General features: G+C 37.5%; 1 protein-coding gene and 1 non-coding gene across 2 annotated transcripts; one reads left to right on the top strand and one right to left on the bottom strand.

Moving 5' to 3' along the window:
* Window positions 1-1,397: 1,397 nt before the first annotated feature.
* On the bottom strand, window positions 1,398-1,504 carry LOC149018741 (small nucleolar RNA R71). Its single transcript, XR_016173323.1, has one exon. It is a non-coding gene; the product is annotated as a small nucleolar RNA R71 (small nucleolar RNA).
* A 1,146-nt stretch (window positions 1,505-2,650) lies between these two features.
* Window positions 2,651-2,983, top strand: LOC149018740 (uncharacterized). Its single transcript, XM_089153958.1, has one exon. The coding sequence runs from the start codon at window positions 2,651-2,653 to the stop codon at window positions 2,981-2,983; it is 333 nt and encodes a 110-aa protein (XP_089010084.1).
* Window positions 2,984-16,537: the final 13,554 nt, after the last annotated feature.

Here is a 16,537-nt window from a genome sequence, read left to right as displayed (position 1 = left end):
GCTGGGATGATAGTAGTACCTAAACCTGAATTTTGATATGTAACTAATCATGTGTTCTTTAGTGTTATTGCAATCCACTTTATTGTTAATGAATTTAGCATGTTATATTGACTAATTTCAGTTCTTGAATGATCTTTCTTGAATGAATGTTATGATTTCATTAATTGGAAAATTAATGAAGTCTAGGTGTTTGTTGAATTGTGTGAGTTAGCATCATCTTTAATTAGGTTGTGTTAATTAGTAGGTTGGGTAGGAATACCCAATTACCTCACATTACCATTGATTGGATTGGGTTTAAATTGCATTATTAATTCAATTCTTCATAGGAATATGCAGATGTTGATTTAGGATGCTAGCTTATGTGTATTGGAAAATACCATATTGCCATTCATTCCAAGTTCTTGATTTATCTTGGGGTTGTAGTATTGCTTTAGTATTTGTGTTATAAAATTTAGGGGAAGGGAAACTTGATTCCTAACACACTTGTCACTCATTAAGTTTCTTCCATTGCTTAATCTACATTTTAGTTCCTTAGTTTTCTTTACCTGTCATTTGGTTATTTAGTTAGTCAATCACCAATCAACCTTGTTAATTTCATTTAAATCAATTTTACTTTTACATTGAAAGTTAAGGATATAATTCTCCGTGGGATCGATACTTTACTTATCATTTATTACTTGATTGCGATACGTATACTTGCGTAATATCTTGAGATACAAGCAACAAGTTTTTGGCACCGTTGCCGGGGGATTTTGTCTTTGATAATTAGTGTAGAAGTAAGTTTTTGTTTTATCTACTGAATTTCTTTACTTTGATATTAGTTTCCTTTTATTCTTAGGTGCTTTTACCCTTGTATGAACACGCTGCCTGATCAAGAGTTGGTACCCTTTGACTTTGAAATAGAAAGGACATTTCGAGCTAGAAGAAGGGAGCAGCGAGGCCTAGCAGCAGTTCCAATAATGGCTGAAGCAGTGAGAAATGGATTGAATAATAATGAGAATAATATGGCAGCTGAGGGTGATGATAGAGATAGAGCCATCAGAGCATATGCTGTCCCCATGTTGCATGAGTTGAATCCAAGCATAGTACGGCCAGATATTCAAGCCTTACATTTTGAACTTAAGCCGGTGATGTTCCAAATGCTTCAAACTGTGGGACAATTCAGTGGGCTGCCAACAGAAGATCCTCATCTCCATCTTAGACTCTTTATGGAAGTAAGTGACTCTTTCAAGATACCTGGAGCAACTGAAGAGGCTTTGAGATTGAAGCTATTCCCTTATTCATTGCGGGATAGAGCAAGAGCGTGGTTGAACTCCTTACCTCCCCAATCAGTAGCTACATGGAATGACTTGGTAGAGAAGTTCTTGATGAAGTACTTCCCTCCAACAAAGAATGCCAAGCTCAGAAATGACATAATTGGTTTTCAACAGTTGGATAGTGAGTCTTTAGATGAGGCATGGGAGAGGTTTAAGGAGCTCTTGCGTAAATGTCCTCATCATGGCATTCCTCATTGGATTCAGATGGAGACTTTCTACAATGGTTTTAGTGGACAAACTCGATCCATAGTGGATGCATCAGCCAATGGGGCTATATTGGCAAGGTCTTACAATGAGGCTTATGAAATTTTGGAGAGGATGGCCAACAACAACTACCAATGGCCAGCTGAAAGAGCTGTTGCAAGTAAGAGGGTGGCAGGAATTTATGAGTTGGATGCAGTGACTGCCTTAACTGCACAAGTTTCATCCCTCACTAGTGTGCTAAAATCGGTAAACTTGGCTGCAGCTGTCCAACCTCAACAAAATCCAGCAGTTTCTTGTACATATTGTGGTGGGGAGCATGTCTTTGATAGTTGTCCATCTAACCCAAAATCAGCCTACTATGTTGGTAATTTCAGCAAAGCTAATAACCCATATTCTAACACTTATAATCCTGGTTGTAGGCAGCACCCTAACTTCTCTTGGAATGGTCAAGGACAGAATGTAGGCCCATCATCTATCCCAACTAGACCTTATCAGCTTCCAAGTGCTTAACAGCAAGTGAAGACTCGGCCTATGGAACCTTCTTCATCAATTGAGCTTCTCTTGAAAGAATATATGGCAAAGAATGATGCAATTATTCAGAGTCAAGCATCTTCATTGAGAAATTTGGAGAATCAAATTGGGCAGCTAGCTAATGCTTTAAGCAATAGACCTCAAGGAGCATTGCCAAGTGATACTGAAAATCCTAGGCGTGAAGGCAAAGAGCATTGCAAGGTTATTTCATTGAGGAGTGGGAAACCTCTAGAGCCACCTCATTTTAAGTCCAGTCAACCAAAAGAGCCTATCTCTATCCAAGAAGAAGGGGAAAAGAAAGATCCAGTGGCTGTTCAAAAGGACCAATCTGATTCTGCAAAACATAGTGCTAAACCAACAGCTATAGCACCATTGCAACAGAATTCTCCAGAAAAACTGAATTATAAACCACCCCCTTTCCTCAAAGATTTCAAAAACAGCAGCAAAACCATCAATTCAAGAAATTCTTGGATGTTTTGAAGCAGCTTCACATCAATATACCATTGGTAGAAGCACTTGAACAAATGCCAAATTATGTGAAATTCATGAAAGACATCCTTTCAAAGAAAAAGAGATTTGGAGAGTTTGAGACAGTGGCCATGATACAAGAGAGTAGTGCCTTCTTGCTGAACAAGCTTCCTCCAAAATTAAAAGATCCTGGAAGTTTCACCATTCCTTGTGCTATTGGAGATAATTACATTGGAAGAGCCCTTTGTGATCTTGGAGCAAGTATCAACCTTATGCTAATGTCAATTTTCAAGAAGCTTGGAGTTGGAGAAGCATGGCCAACAACAGTGACCTTACAATTAGCTGATAGATCTCTTGCTTACCCAGAAGGAAAAATTGAAAATGTTTTGGTAAAAGTAGATAAATTTATCTTTCCTGCTGATTTCATTGTTTGGACTTTGAAGCGGATAGAGATGTGCCCATAATTCTAGGAAGACCATTCTTAGCAACTGGGAGAACGTTAATTGATGTAGAGAGAGGAGAATTGACAATGAGGGTTAATGAAGAACAAGTCACATTCAATGTTTTGGAGGCAATGAGATCTCCAGATGCAATAGAAGAGTGCTTTGTTGTGGATGTCATTGAAGAACTAGTTTCAGAAGAGTTGGAGACAGAGTGTATTACAAACCCACTAGAGCTTTCTTTGGCAATAGAAATTGAACAAGTGGATGATGAAGCAAGTCGATATATGGCTTGGTTAGAGGCAAGACCAGCAAAGGCATTTAGAGGGAGTGCATTTGAGCCTCTTGGGTTAGCTAAATGTGAAACTAAACCCCCTAAACCATCAATTGAAGAGCCACCTATGCTAGAGTTTACACCTCTTCCAAAACACTCTCAGTATGCCCATTTGGATGCAGCCAAAACACTCCATGTTTTTGTTTCAGCACTTCTAACAAAGGAGCAGCAAGATATGCTACTTGAAGTGCTGAAGAAGTGTAGAAGAGCACTGGGATGGAGTATAGTAGAGATCAAAGGGATCAATCCTTCAGTGTACAAGCTTAAACTCTGGTTGGAGAAATGTTGCAATAGGTATGTGAAGAAGCAAAGGAGTTTGAGTCCAATTATGGAAGGTACACAAGAAGACATCATTAAATGGCCTTGGGAACTAGAGCATGTAGTGGATCAAGCATTATTGGGGAGCACCATTGGAGCGGGACAAATCTTCAATCAACCTTCAAGAGGCTTAAAAAGAAGGGAAGCCAATTAGATTTATTATTTTTAGTTTAATTGTGTGCTATTAGTTCATTAGGTGTTGAATTAAAAAAAAAAAAAAAACTGACAGATAATTTGCTAACATGTATCTTTGATGTGCAGGGAGTGTGGGGAACAAAAAGAGAGTGATTGGGTGTTTTGCCAAACTTATCATTAAATCAAACTGTTGAACAGAGCATGTTTCAATATCCAGCAAATTTCACTATCTTTGTTGTAGCGATGTGGCCACAATGCTACTACAAAGTTTTGATCCTCAGTTACGGGTCTTACATGTTCTGTTGACACATTACATTCTCTGTTGAAAATTACATTCTGTGTTCGTTGCTATAGCAAAGCTGCCGCAACACCACAACAACAATTAAACCACTCACTTGACCCGGTTTAACCTTAAACCCAACCAACCCATCACAATTACACTTCAAAACTTCTATTAAACCATTCTGAACCAATACTGATTCGAACCGATTCTGAACCAATACCCACCCCAACCCATTAACCTTCTCGTTTCAAACCGAAATCCAAAAACACTCAGCTCCCTTCTTAGACCTTCACGGCACCATCTTCTCTTCTCCACTGCAACTCACTCTCCTCTCCTCTTCCATTTTTTGCTTCTCAAAGACTTTCACATCTCCATTTACCTACATTCACCCACCAAAGCAACCTTCTTCTTCACCGATAGCCCATCTTACACAAAAACCCTAACTTTTTCCCCCATTCCATCATCGAATCACTTCTCAGAGGACTACAGGTGCTGTACTGGGTTTTGGGCATGTTTTTGTGGTATTTCGACCTTCCATCTTCCCTACACCACATCAGCTAAGTGTTCTCCCCATTTCCTTTCTTTCATTCCATATTTGTGAAATTTCTGATTGGCTGCTGTTATTGTCGAATGTTCACTTTTGGTTTATGGTTTATGTGTTTGCTCTTAAACTGTCTTGGTGTCTATTTTCGTTAGGGTATATGCAAAGTTTTTCATTTGTTTTAGGTGCTGTTTTGGAGTTACCATCACTCGCACACACCAAGCACGGAATTTCGGGTCATCATTACCCTATGCTCATCTCCTCTATTTTTGTTATTTGTTTGTTCTTGCTATTTGTCTGATTAGTTGTAGTTAATTGTTTGTTATTTGTTTGTTTGTTTTTTTTTTGTTTTCTACTTGTATGGTGTTTCTGTTTTTGTTAGATATGGTCTATTTTAGATATGGTCTGTTTTAGTGTTTGTTTGATTAGTTGTTTTTTATCTTCTATTGTTTCTGTTTTTTTATGTTTAGTTTGATAGTGTTTTTGTTTGAATTCAATTTTGGTTGTTAGGGGCTAACCTTGTGCATCCCATTCGAAATGGCCCCTAAGAAGAAGAGTAGAACCGACCCTAGTTCTAGTGCTTCCATGGGTCCCTCTTATTTTGCCTCTCCCATAGCTGAGAACCGCTTCACATCCATCTCCACCAAGAAATTCCTTCCAGAGAAGGGGTTCAAATTAAAACCCAATGAAGCACAAGCCTTTCCATTCATCCCATCCATTATAGCTGGGCATCATTGGGAACAATTTTGCACTCATCCTGGTGCCTACATCCCTTCCCTAGTCTACGAAATTTATGCCAATCTAACTGCCCCATCTCAGGACCAGGTATATGTTAGGGGGATGAATATACCTATAGATGGACCATCCATTAATGCCTATTATGCATTGGACAATGTGGAGGATGAGCACAATGCCTATCTTGCTTCGGCAGACCCAATTGCCTTGCATAACATTCTCTCGGCTGTGTGTTCTCCTGGCACAAAGTGGTCATCATCCACCCAAGGTGCATTAACTATTGCCTGCCACACCTTGCAACCAGCAGCCAAAATTTGGTACCATTTCTTACAGACCCACTTGATGCCCTCCACGCATAGCCAGACTGTTTCAGTGGATAGAGCTTTTCTCCTCCACTCTATTTTGGAGGGGCGTCGGGTTAATGTGGGTCATCGCATTCATGAGGCCATTTGTGCTTGTGCTGCTCGGCAAGGTGGTAGTTTAGCTTTTCCATTTTAATTACTGCTTTATGTTTGGCTAACCATGTTGATGTGCAGGCTTCTGATGTCCATACACTTAACAAAGGTGCCATTACACACTTCAGTATCACTCGCATGCTTACACCTAGTTCAGCTCCCCCTTCTAGTGCACCACCTCCTGCTGCAGCATCAGCCATTCCTCCCACTTCCTCTACCTCTGGTGCTCCATCCTCTAGTTACACTCAATTGGAACAGCGCCTCAGTCAAGTAGAAGCCACCCAATTTCAAATGATGTTGGAACATCAAATTTCTCGTGACCTCTTCCTTGATTATATGCGTTATGTGGCTGCCCGTGATCGTGCCCTTGAGTCTAACTTAAGGATGAATAGCACCCGGTTCCAATCTTTCCCAGCTTTTCCCAACCACCTCTTCGCTAATCCTTGGGGCCAAGATGGGAACTACATTCCTAATATAGATGAGGAGGATGAAGCTGAAGCTGCTGTAGCTGCTGCTGATGATGAGTTCCATTCCTTAGATGATGATGATGAGGCCTAGCTTGTTCAAGGAAGTTCTGTTCTCTCTCTTCTTTTACTGTGTTTTCCTTTTATTACCTTACTTTCTTTTCCTTTCTTTATTTGTGAGGACACTGCTCATCTTTAGTTTGGGGGTAAGTTTTGCAATGTTCCAATAATTGCATATGTTATCTTCATGTTATGGATGTCCCCGAGTTACTTAATTTTCTTGACTTACTTTTGTGGCTGTATAGTTTAGAGTTGCTGTCCAGTTTTAGAGTAGCTGTTTTGGGTAGATGTTTTGTGTAGTTAATTTGGCTTTTCATGAAATTTGGATGGTTGTTAAGGAATGTGGAATGTCAGTGCCTCTTACTCTGTGGTTTTTGGAAATCTTAGCACAATTCTGCTATAATGATCTGATGTCTGCATTTACTCATGTTTGTGATGCCATATTATTGATGCACCAAGTGATGTTTCAAGCTCTAGAGAACCTGGGGAAAGCTGGATCAATGTGAGAGTTTTTAGGATTTTAGAATTGGTTAAATGAGAACTTCAAGACTTACACATTAGGGATCCCCATTTGGCTGTTTCCAAGAACTTTGTGCATTGTGAATATTGATTGAGGTTTGACCCCTTCCCTTCCCCAAAAGAATAATGCTCCGCTGATTTGGGTTGCCTAGTAACCAGGAATATGCATGTAACCCATGTGTATTTTTGACGTCAACAGTGGCCTGAAATATGAGCATTAAAAAAAAAATGAAAATGAGAGAAAGAAAGAAAAAGAGAATAATGTTCCGCTGTTTTGGGCAACCTAGTAACCAGGAATATGCATGTAACCCATGTGTATTTTTGACGTCAACAGTGGCCCGGAATATGAGCATGCAAGGCACTCTTGTCTGTGATCTTGTTGAGTAACCGGGTATCTTCATCACAAATGAGCGATATTCGCGTAAAAAGGCAAGATGAAAAAAAAAAAAAAAAAAAAAGGTTCATAAAGAATAAGTTTGGGGGTCAAATACTCAAAAGAGTATGAAACAAGTTCTTGAGGTTGTAAAAAGATATGGATTCCTAATTAGTGGAGAGGTAATCATTTGGTCAACATATTAGATCAATGAACAAAACTTGATGACCATGATTCAGCTTAGACTAGGGTGATCTGGGGCAAGATTCTTAACTTTCACACACACACACACACTTGAGAGCATCCTGATGAGTAAAGTATGACATCTAAGTGTTATTGGCCAGACGTGTTGGATCTGAAAATTTAGAAAAAGATTGAGAGGCAACTTCTGTCTAACACTCATCCTATTGCATGATTAAGCCAGGTTATTTGCTTTTCTTTTCTTTTGATTTCTTAATGCTTTCATTAGTAGTTAGTTGTTGTTTTCATTTGTCTTCATTGCTCGAGGTCAAGCAATGTCTTAAGTTTGGCGGTGTGATAACTCTATGAAATAGAGTTAAGATTGATAACTTTTATACTTGAGATGGCTTGATTTAGGAGTATTTTGTCTTTGTTTTAGTGATAGTATTCATTAGGTGTTGTCTTATTTAGTCTTAATATGTTGCGTTTTGTTTAGTTCATTATTATCACCATTACATGAATTTCCCTTCTTTTTATGGATGAATTTGACTGTTTCTCTTTCTCTTGAAAATGTAGGTGAAGATTCATAATAGAAGAACCTGTCCTCTAACTTTGTTGTAGAGTTGTTTCTGCATTGCTACAACAACGGAGCAGAATATTCTTAGAGCCAATTCAAATGGAATTGACCAGAAATGGCTAACTTAAATGGACAAAATTCTTGTAAATACATGATGGTTTTCAACCCTTTGATCTCAGGAGGAAAGTTCTAATCCTATGGCCAGAATCTAACCTAATGATTGAAGAAATTTATGGAAGAAAGAGAAGAGAGGCAAAAGGGGAGATTGACACACACATTCGGCGAAGGCAAGGGAAGGAGGTAGAAAACGAATGCTGGAGCTCTTGTGGAAGCAAGGAGCTGCTGGAGTTGCTGATTTGCTGGAGAAGAAAGCTGGAGCTCATGTGGAAGCATTGAAGCCTTAGTTTCTTCTTGTTTTTATAACTCTTATCTTCTTACTTTCTAGTCTCATGTCAACTATACTTGGTTTTATGCATTTGAATTCTGTTATGGGCTAAATCTTAGCTGTGTTGGGATGATAGTAGTACCTAAACCTGAATTTTGATATGTAACTAATCATGTGTTCTTTAGTGTTATTACAATCCACTTTATTGTTAACGAATTTTAGCATGTTATATTGACTAATTTCAGTTCTTGAATGAATGTTATGATTTCATTAATTGGAAAATTAATGAAGTCTAGGTGTTTGTTGAATTGTGTGAGTTAGCATCATCTTTAATTAGGTTGTGTTAATTAGTAGGTTGTGTAGGAATACCCAATTACCTCACATTACCATTGATTGGATTGGGTTTAAATTGCATTATTAATTCAATTCTTCATAGGAATATGCAAATGTTGATTTAGGATGCTAGCTTATGTGTATTGGAAAATACCATATTGCCATTCATTCCAAGTTCTTGATTTATCTTGGGGTTGTAGTATTGCTTTAGTATTTGTGTTATAAAATATAGGGGAAGGGAAACTTGATTCCTAACACACTTGTCACTCATTAAGTTTCTTCTATTTCTTAGTCTACATTTTAGTTCCTTAGTTTTCTTTACCTGTCATTTGGTTATTTAGTTAGTCAATCACCAATCAACCTTGTTAATTTCATTTAAATCAATTTTACTTTTACATTGAAAGTTAAGGATATAATTCTCCGTGGGATCGATACTTTACTTATCATTTATTACTTGATTGCGATACGTATACTTGCGTAATATCTTGAGATACAAGCAACAGTTACTAAGATTGAATTCAATAAAACCTAATTTAAAGTAAATCTGAATTGTTTTTATTCTACTTAAGAAAAACACAAAGAAATTAAACTATTAATCAATACAAAACTTTAACTATGAATGCGTGAGGATCTTTGGGATTTTGAATTCCCAATGCTTTTCACTAATTGATATATCTCTAAGCTTCAAAACAAATGATGGTCTTTCCTAGATATGCCCTATCTTCGTAAGACCATTGTCCTTCGCCAAAGCTTGGCATGCTTAGTTTGCTTAGCTTGCTTAGCTATAGAGCATCTTTGGCCAGACTCAAACATAATTAGAAGCATCAACTAGAAGATAGAACCATCAAATTAATAAAACAAACAATGGTTCATCTACATCCCAAAGAAAAATGAACTAGCTACTCATTATAACAAAGCTCATAAAAAAAAAAAAATGGAATTTAGAGAGAGGGTTGTGGTCTTCTTCTTGCACAATGAGAGGAGAGAGAGAGAGAGAGAGAGAGAGAGAGAGAGAGAGAGAGAGAGAGAGAGAGAGATGAAAGCCATGATCCTTGTTCGCGGTCTTCTCCTCCTTCTCCGTGGCTGGTTTCTCCTTTTTATATATCCTGTAAACAATGAATTTGTCCTCTTTACCCATCAATTCAACCATTATTTGTTCAGATTCTGGGAAAACTCAAAACTAGAAAGTTGTAGATATTTTTGTTATATTTCCATATCATCTTGAATCACCACAGTACAAGTTCATATGAGAGAGATATGCCCAAAATACTCAAGTTTAGTTTGTTTACATGTGTCACATCCACCCAGCCAGTACCTTATCTGGCATACCCGAGTGTGTGATCCACAGCCCCGAAGATCCATTATCGAGGAAACCAACCTCCCACATTTACAATAATATATTCACGAACAAGACATAATCAATGTTATATTACATTAACAAGAGATTGAAATAAGATTCAGAGACAAACAACATTCTCAGAGTGCGGAAAGAATGATACCAATATAATAATCAATGTAGAGTGTAGTGGAAAATCACTCCACATAACACAGCGGAATAGTAGATCGAAAGTCAAAAGAAAGATTACAACCGATTCCCAAAAATGAAAGGAATATAAAGTAACTAATCAAAACTAAACTAAGGTCTCTTCTAACTTATAAATACAACTTCTAAAAGTAAAAGTTTCAGAATCTAGATAACGCGTAACAAGCATGTGAGTACGACTAATCCTGATGTGATACATTTTCACCCATGAATTCCTCACTTTCGTAGTCATCGTAGCCACCAATATGGGAGTAGTATGCGTCATCTATTTGTGCTTCATAGTATTGGCCTTCATAGTCGTCAATACCTGCAGGATAGTCTAACAAAGATATTTGCAAAAAGGAGTGAGTTCAAAAGAACTCAGTAAGGCAAGTTATTCCATAGCAACATAAACCACATGATAGCAGAACATAGCAGATGCTTTAAGTCATAGCACCATACTCCTCTGAGTAGGTCTCAAATCACTCTCCCTCAACCATCTCGGTATCTTGGGTACTCCGGTGGTAATTGGGTCCTGCATCCCTCTCGGACATTCCTTGGCTGGGGTTTAGGTCACCGCTTTCTCACATCACCATTGGTCTGAGTATTGGCACATGTCAAGGTAAAACCTAGCCCAATGCAAGTCATCTACTTAGTTATATTAAGTTAGAGTCGGATACTTCCATTCCTCGCCTCTCACGATCCTTTCTGGTATCCTTCTCAATAAAGTAAGCGTATCCTATGGCTACAACCAACTCAGACTACGGACTCATCAATCCTATTGGTCATTCACAAATAATAAACGGGAAGCTCTCATGTCCTCTCACGGGTTGGATATCAGTCTTAAGCGCCCATGAGCCCAAGTCTACTACTTGCGATGCTACTAATGAATGGCCCCTCACAATGTGATCCATGTCCTCTCACGGGTTGGCTACCAGTCTTGAGTGCCCATAAACCCACACTGCTACCACGGGTTACTAGGTCTCAATACCCTTCCGAATCGGGTCTGATATAATAGGGACATCCTAGCCAAACACTGCTAGACAAGCCCTAGGTATGACAACCAATAATCCGAGAAAGAGTCAAAGGGCACCATAGGAAATGTCCCATACCACTTCCACTAATGTCCAAGGACAAAAACATCAAAAGGACATTCCCCAATCCCAAATCATACCTTAGAAATCACATTCCCAATTTAGTCATAACATACACAACTGATATTCCAATCTATAGAAAGATAAACATATAAACATGATCAATTGAATAGGAAAATTACATGAATAAGTCCTACTGTACTTAAAGTACTTACAACAATAATATTATAATAAGAAAATGGAAGAACAACAGTAAATCCATGAAATTCCCAAATTAGAAACTAAGATCATGCAATCTAGGTTCTTATGGAAACAATCGTCCTTACCTTAAATAGCTTCGAAGAAATTTCGGAGGAACAAGACATCAAGTCCAAGGTTAGCAAATAAACCCTAAACAAACATAGATACATCATTAGGAATAAGTCGTAGAAGATTAGAGGTCAAACAGATCAAATCGGACGAAGAAATCCCATACTATCAGCCTTGGCAGCTTGGTCCAATCGACCAAGTGAACAATACGCAGTAGAAATTAGAATTTTGATCCGAAACTCATCTCTCGGGATTCAAAACACTCCGAAAATTCAAAGGAATATTATGAACAGTAATCTAAGACTAACTAGCATAGATTAGACAACAACAATGATCAAAATCAATACTTTCTATTTTGAAAATATAACTTTCGAATTTGATCAAAACAAGGATTTTTATAGAAAATCATCCATAGATCAAAGGAGAGACTAGAGAGAATAAGATCTCACTCTAGTAGAACATCAACAGTAGCCACTTCAGTGGTAAGAACTAACATGAGAGTAGATGTATCATGCTAGAGAAATCAACACAACAAGATTAAACATGCATTCATGAAGATATCCTATGATCTCTTCTAAAAATCAAATATGGAGATCATAACATCATTGGAATGAATGGAGATTCATTCTCAACTTTGGAGATTGAAGAAGAGGTGTTTGCAAGGATGCAATACCTACTTCATAATCACAGTAAGGAGATTAGATCAGTACAAGAGTAAATCAAAAGAAAGTTAAGAGATTACTAACCTTAATGATGAACAAGAGATGAAGAACTTTGAGAATTAGCAAGAGTCCTTCAACAACACCAAGGAGACGCTTTGAGAGAGGTTCTCCAAGTTCTCAAGAGGTTTTAGAAATAAAAGAGGCTAAGAAACATGAAGTGCTATTAGATAGAGCATCAAAACCCTAATCAAAGAATCTTACTAGATCCTGCTATCACTGTTGGTCGATTGACCTAGTCGACCAGCCAATCGACCAAGCCTGATAGCAAGCTCAAGTCAGGGACTTCAAGGTCCAAACCTCTTTAAATTCAAATGGGCTTCTCCCAACTCAAAAAATGACTCACCTAGCATGGAGGAATGCCTTCAAACCATGTCCAACTAGGCTTTAGGTCCATCAACCAAGCTCTTCTTCATCCAGGTGCAGTTTCTTCTCTAACTCTGACAAAGTTTCCAAATATGGAACACCATCATCAATTTCCATGGGTTTTAGGTCAAACACCATGTCTTCCACTGAGATGGCCCATAGTTGACTTCTTCCTTCACTCTTCGGTCCTAGAAACAACAGGGTTTCCGGGTTAAGGTTAGGGCTGGATTTCACAACATGATTTTCATATCTTATTACCAATTTTGTTCCTTGGATGTCTGTTGCTTGTATCTCAAGATATCACGCAAGTATACGTATCGCAATCAAGTAATAAATGATAAGTACAAAATCGATCCCACGGAGAATTATATCCTTAACTTTCAATGTAAAAGTAAAATTGATTTAAATGAAATTAACAAGGTTGATTGGTATTTGTCTAACTAATTAACCAAATGACAGGTAAAGAAAACTAAGGAACTAAAATGTAGATTTGAGCAATGGAAGAAACTTAATGAGTGACAAGTGTGTTAGGAATCAAGTTTCCCTTCCCCTGAATTTTAAAACACAAATACTAAAGCAATACTACAACCCCAAGATAAATCAAGAACTTGGAATGAATGGCAATATGGTATTTTCCAATACACATAAGCTAGCATCCTAAATCAACATCAGCATATTCCTATGAAGAATTGAATTAAGAATGCAATTTAAACCCAATCCAATCAATGGTAATGTGAGGTAATTGGGTATTCCTACCCAACCTACTAATTAACACAACCTAATTAAAGATGATGCTAACTCACACAATTCAACAAACACCTAGACTTCATTAATTTTCCAATTAATGAAATCATAACATTCATTCAAGAAAAATCATTCAAGAACTGAAATTAGTCAATATAACATGCTGAATTCATTAACAATAAAGTGGATTGCAATAAAACTAAAGAACACATGATTAGTTACATATCAAAATTCAGGTTTAGGTACTACTATCATCCCAACACAGCTAAGATTTAGCCCATAACAGAATTCAAATGCATAAAACCAAGTATAGTTGACATGAGACTAGAAAATAAGAAGATAGAGTTATAAAAACAAGAATAAACTAAGGCTTCAATGCTTCCACATGAGCTCCAGCTTTCTTCTTCAGCAAATCAGCAACTTCAGCAGCTCCTTGCTTCCACAAGAGCTCCAACATTCGTTCTCTACCTCCCTCCTCTCAGCCAAGTCTATCTCTTCCACCCTTGGTCGAATGTCTCCTTCTCTCCTCCTTGCCTCTCTTCTCTTTCTTTCATAAATGTCTTCAATCATTAGGTTAGATTCTGGCCATAGGATTAGAACCTTCCTCCTGAGATCAAGGGCTGAAAACCATCATGTATTTACAAGAATTTAGTCCACTTAAGTTAGCCCTTTTTGGTCAATTCCATTTGAATTGGATCTGAGAATATTCTGCTCCGTTGTTGTAGCAATGCAGCAACAACTCTACAACAAAGTTAGAGGACATGTTCTTTATGAATCTTCACCTACATGTTCAAGAGAAAGAGAAACAGTCAAATTCATCCATAAAAAGAAGGGAAATTCATGCAATGTGACAAAAATGAACTAAACAAAATGCAACATGTTGAGACTAAATAAAACAACACCTAATGAATACTATCACTAAAACAAAGACAAAATACTCCTAAATCAAGCCATCTCAAGTATAAAAGTTATAAATCTTAACTCTATTTCATAGAGTTATCACACCCCCAAACTTAAGACATTGCTTGACCTCGAGCAATAAAGACAAATGAAAACAACAACTAACTACTAATGAAAGCATGAGGAAATCAAAAGAAAAGAAAAGCAAATAACCTGGCTTAAGCATGCAATAGGATGAGTGTTAGACAGAAGTTACCTCTCACTCTTTTTCTAAATTTTCAGATCCAACACATCTGGCCAATAACACTTAGATGTCATACTTTACTCATCAGGATGCTCTCAAGTGTGTGTGTGAAAGTTAAGGATCTTGCCCCAGATCACCCTAGTATAGCTGAATCATGGTCATCAAGTTTAGTTCATTGATCTAATATGTTGACCAAATGATTACCTCTCCACTAATTAGGAATCCATATCTTTTTACAACCCCAAGAACTTGTTTCATACTCTTTTGAGCATTTGACCCCCAAACTTATTATTTATGAAATTTTTTTTTTTATTTTTTTTTTTATGTTGTCATCTTGCCTTTTTACGTGAATATCGCTCATTTGTGATGAAGATACCTGGTTACTCAACAAGATCACAAACAAGAATGCCTTGCATGCTCATATTTCGGGCCACTGTTGACGTCAAAAATACACATGGGTTACATGCATATTCCTGGTTACTAGGTTGCCCAAAACAGCGGAACATTATTCTCTTTTTCTTTCTCTCTCTTTTTTTTTTTATATTTTTATATTTTTATATTTTTCATGCTCATATTTTAGGCCACTGTTGACGTCAAAAATACACATGGGTTACATGCATATTCCTGGTTACTAGGCAACCCAAATCAGCGGAGCATTATTCTTTTGGGGAAGGGAAGGGGTCAAACCTCAATCAATATTCACAATGTACAAAGTTCTTGGAAACAGCCAAATGGGGATCCCTAATGTGTAAGTCTTGAAGTTCTCATTTAACCAATTCTAAAATCCTAAAACTCTCACATTGATCCAACTTTCCCCAGGTTCTCCAGAGCTTGAAATATCACTTGGTGCATCAATAATATGGCATCACAGACATGAGTAAATGCAGACATCAGATCATTATAGCAGAATTGTGCTAAGATTTCCAACAAAATCAGAGTAAGAGGCACTAACATTCACATTCCTTAACAACCATCCAAATTTCATGAAAAGCCAGATTAACTACACAAAACATCTACCCAAAACAGCTACTCTAAAACTGGACAGCAACAAAAGAAAGCAACCACAAAAGAAAGCTGACGAAAACTAAGCAACTAGGAGCATCCATAATCATAAAGATCACATATGCAATTATTGGAAAATTGCAAAGCTTACCCCCAAACTAAAGAGGAGCAGTGTCCTCACAGCGAAAGAAAGGAAAAGAAAGTAAGGGAATCAAAAGAAAACTAAGTAAAAGAAGAGAGAGAACTTCCCTGAATAAGCTAGGCCTCATCATCATCATCTAAGGAATGGAACTCATCATCAGCAGTAGCTGCAGCAGCTGCATCTTCATCCATTGAAGCACTAGAACTAGGGTCTGTTCTGCTCTTCTTCTGAGGGGCCATTTCGAAGGGAATGCACAAGGTGGGCCCCTAACAACCAATATGGAATTCAAACAAAAACACTAACAAACTAAACAAAAACAAAAACAGACTAAACAAAAACAAAAACAGTAGAAGATAAAAAAAAGCAACTAATCAACAGATGCTAAAACAGACCATATCAAACAAAAACATAGACACTATACAAGTAGAAAAAAAAAAAAAAAAAGCAAACAAATAACAAACAATTAACTACAACTAATCAGACAAATAGCAAGAACAAACAAATAACAAAAACAGAGGAGATGAGCATAGGGTAATGATGACCCAGAAATTCTGTGTTGGTGTGTGCGAGTGATGGTATCTCCAAAACAACACCTAAAACAAATGAAAAACTTTGCATATACCCTAACGAAAACAGACACCAAGACAACATAAGAACAAACACATAACCCACAAACCACAAATTGAACATTCAACAAAAACACAGCAAATCAGAAAGTTCAAAAATATAGAATGAAAGAAAAGAAATGGGGAGAACACTTAGCTGATGTGGTGTAGGGAAGATGGAAGGTCGAAATACCACAAAAACTTGCCCGAAACCCAGTACAGCACCGGTAGTCCCCTGA

Source organism: Hakea prostrata, chromosome 4 (genome assembly GCF_041222555.1).
Source record: "Hakea prostrata isolate BN-2017 chromosome 4, UWA_Hpros_2, whole genome shotgun sequence".
Taxonomy (NCBI): domain Eukaryota; kingdom Viridiplantae; phylum Streptophyta; class Magnoliopsida; order Proteales; family Proteaceae; genus Hakea; species Hakea prostrata.
This window is presented reverse-complemented; position numbering and strand designations above follow the sequence as displayed.

What these genes read in the sequence shown, in the direction of transcription:
- LOC149018740 (XM_089153958.1), top strand. Translation starts at nt 2,651, where the DNA reads ATGATACAAGAGAGTAGTGCCTTCTTGCTGAACAAGCTTCCTCCAAAA.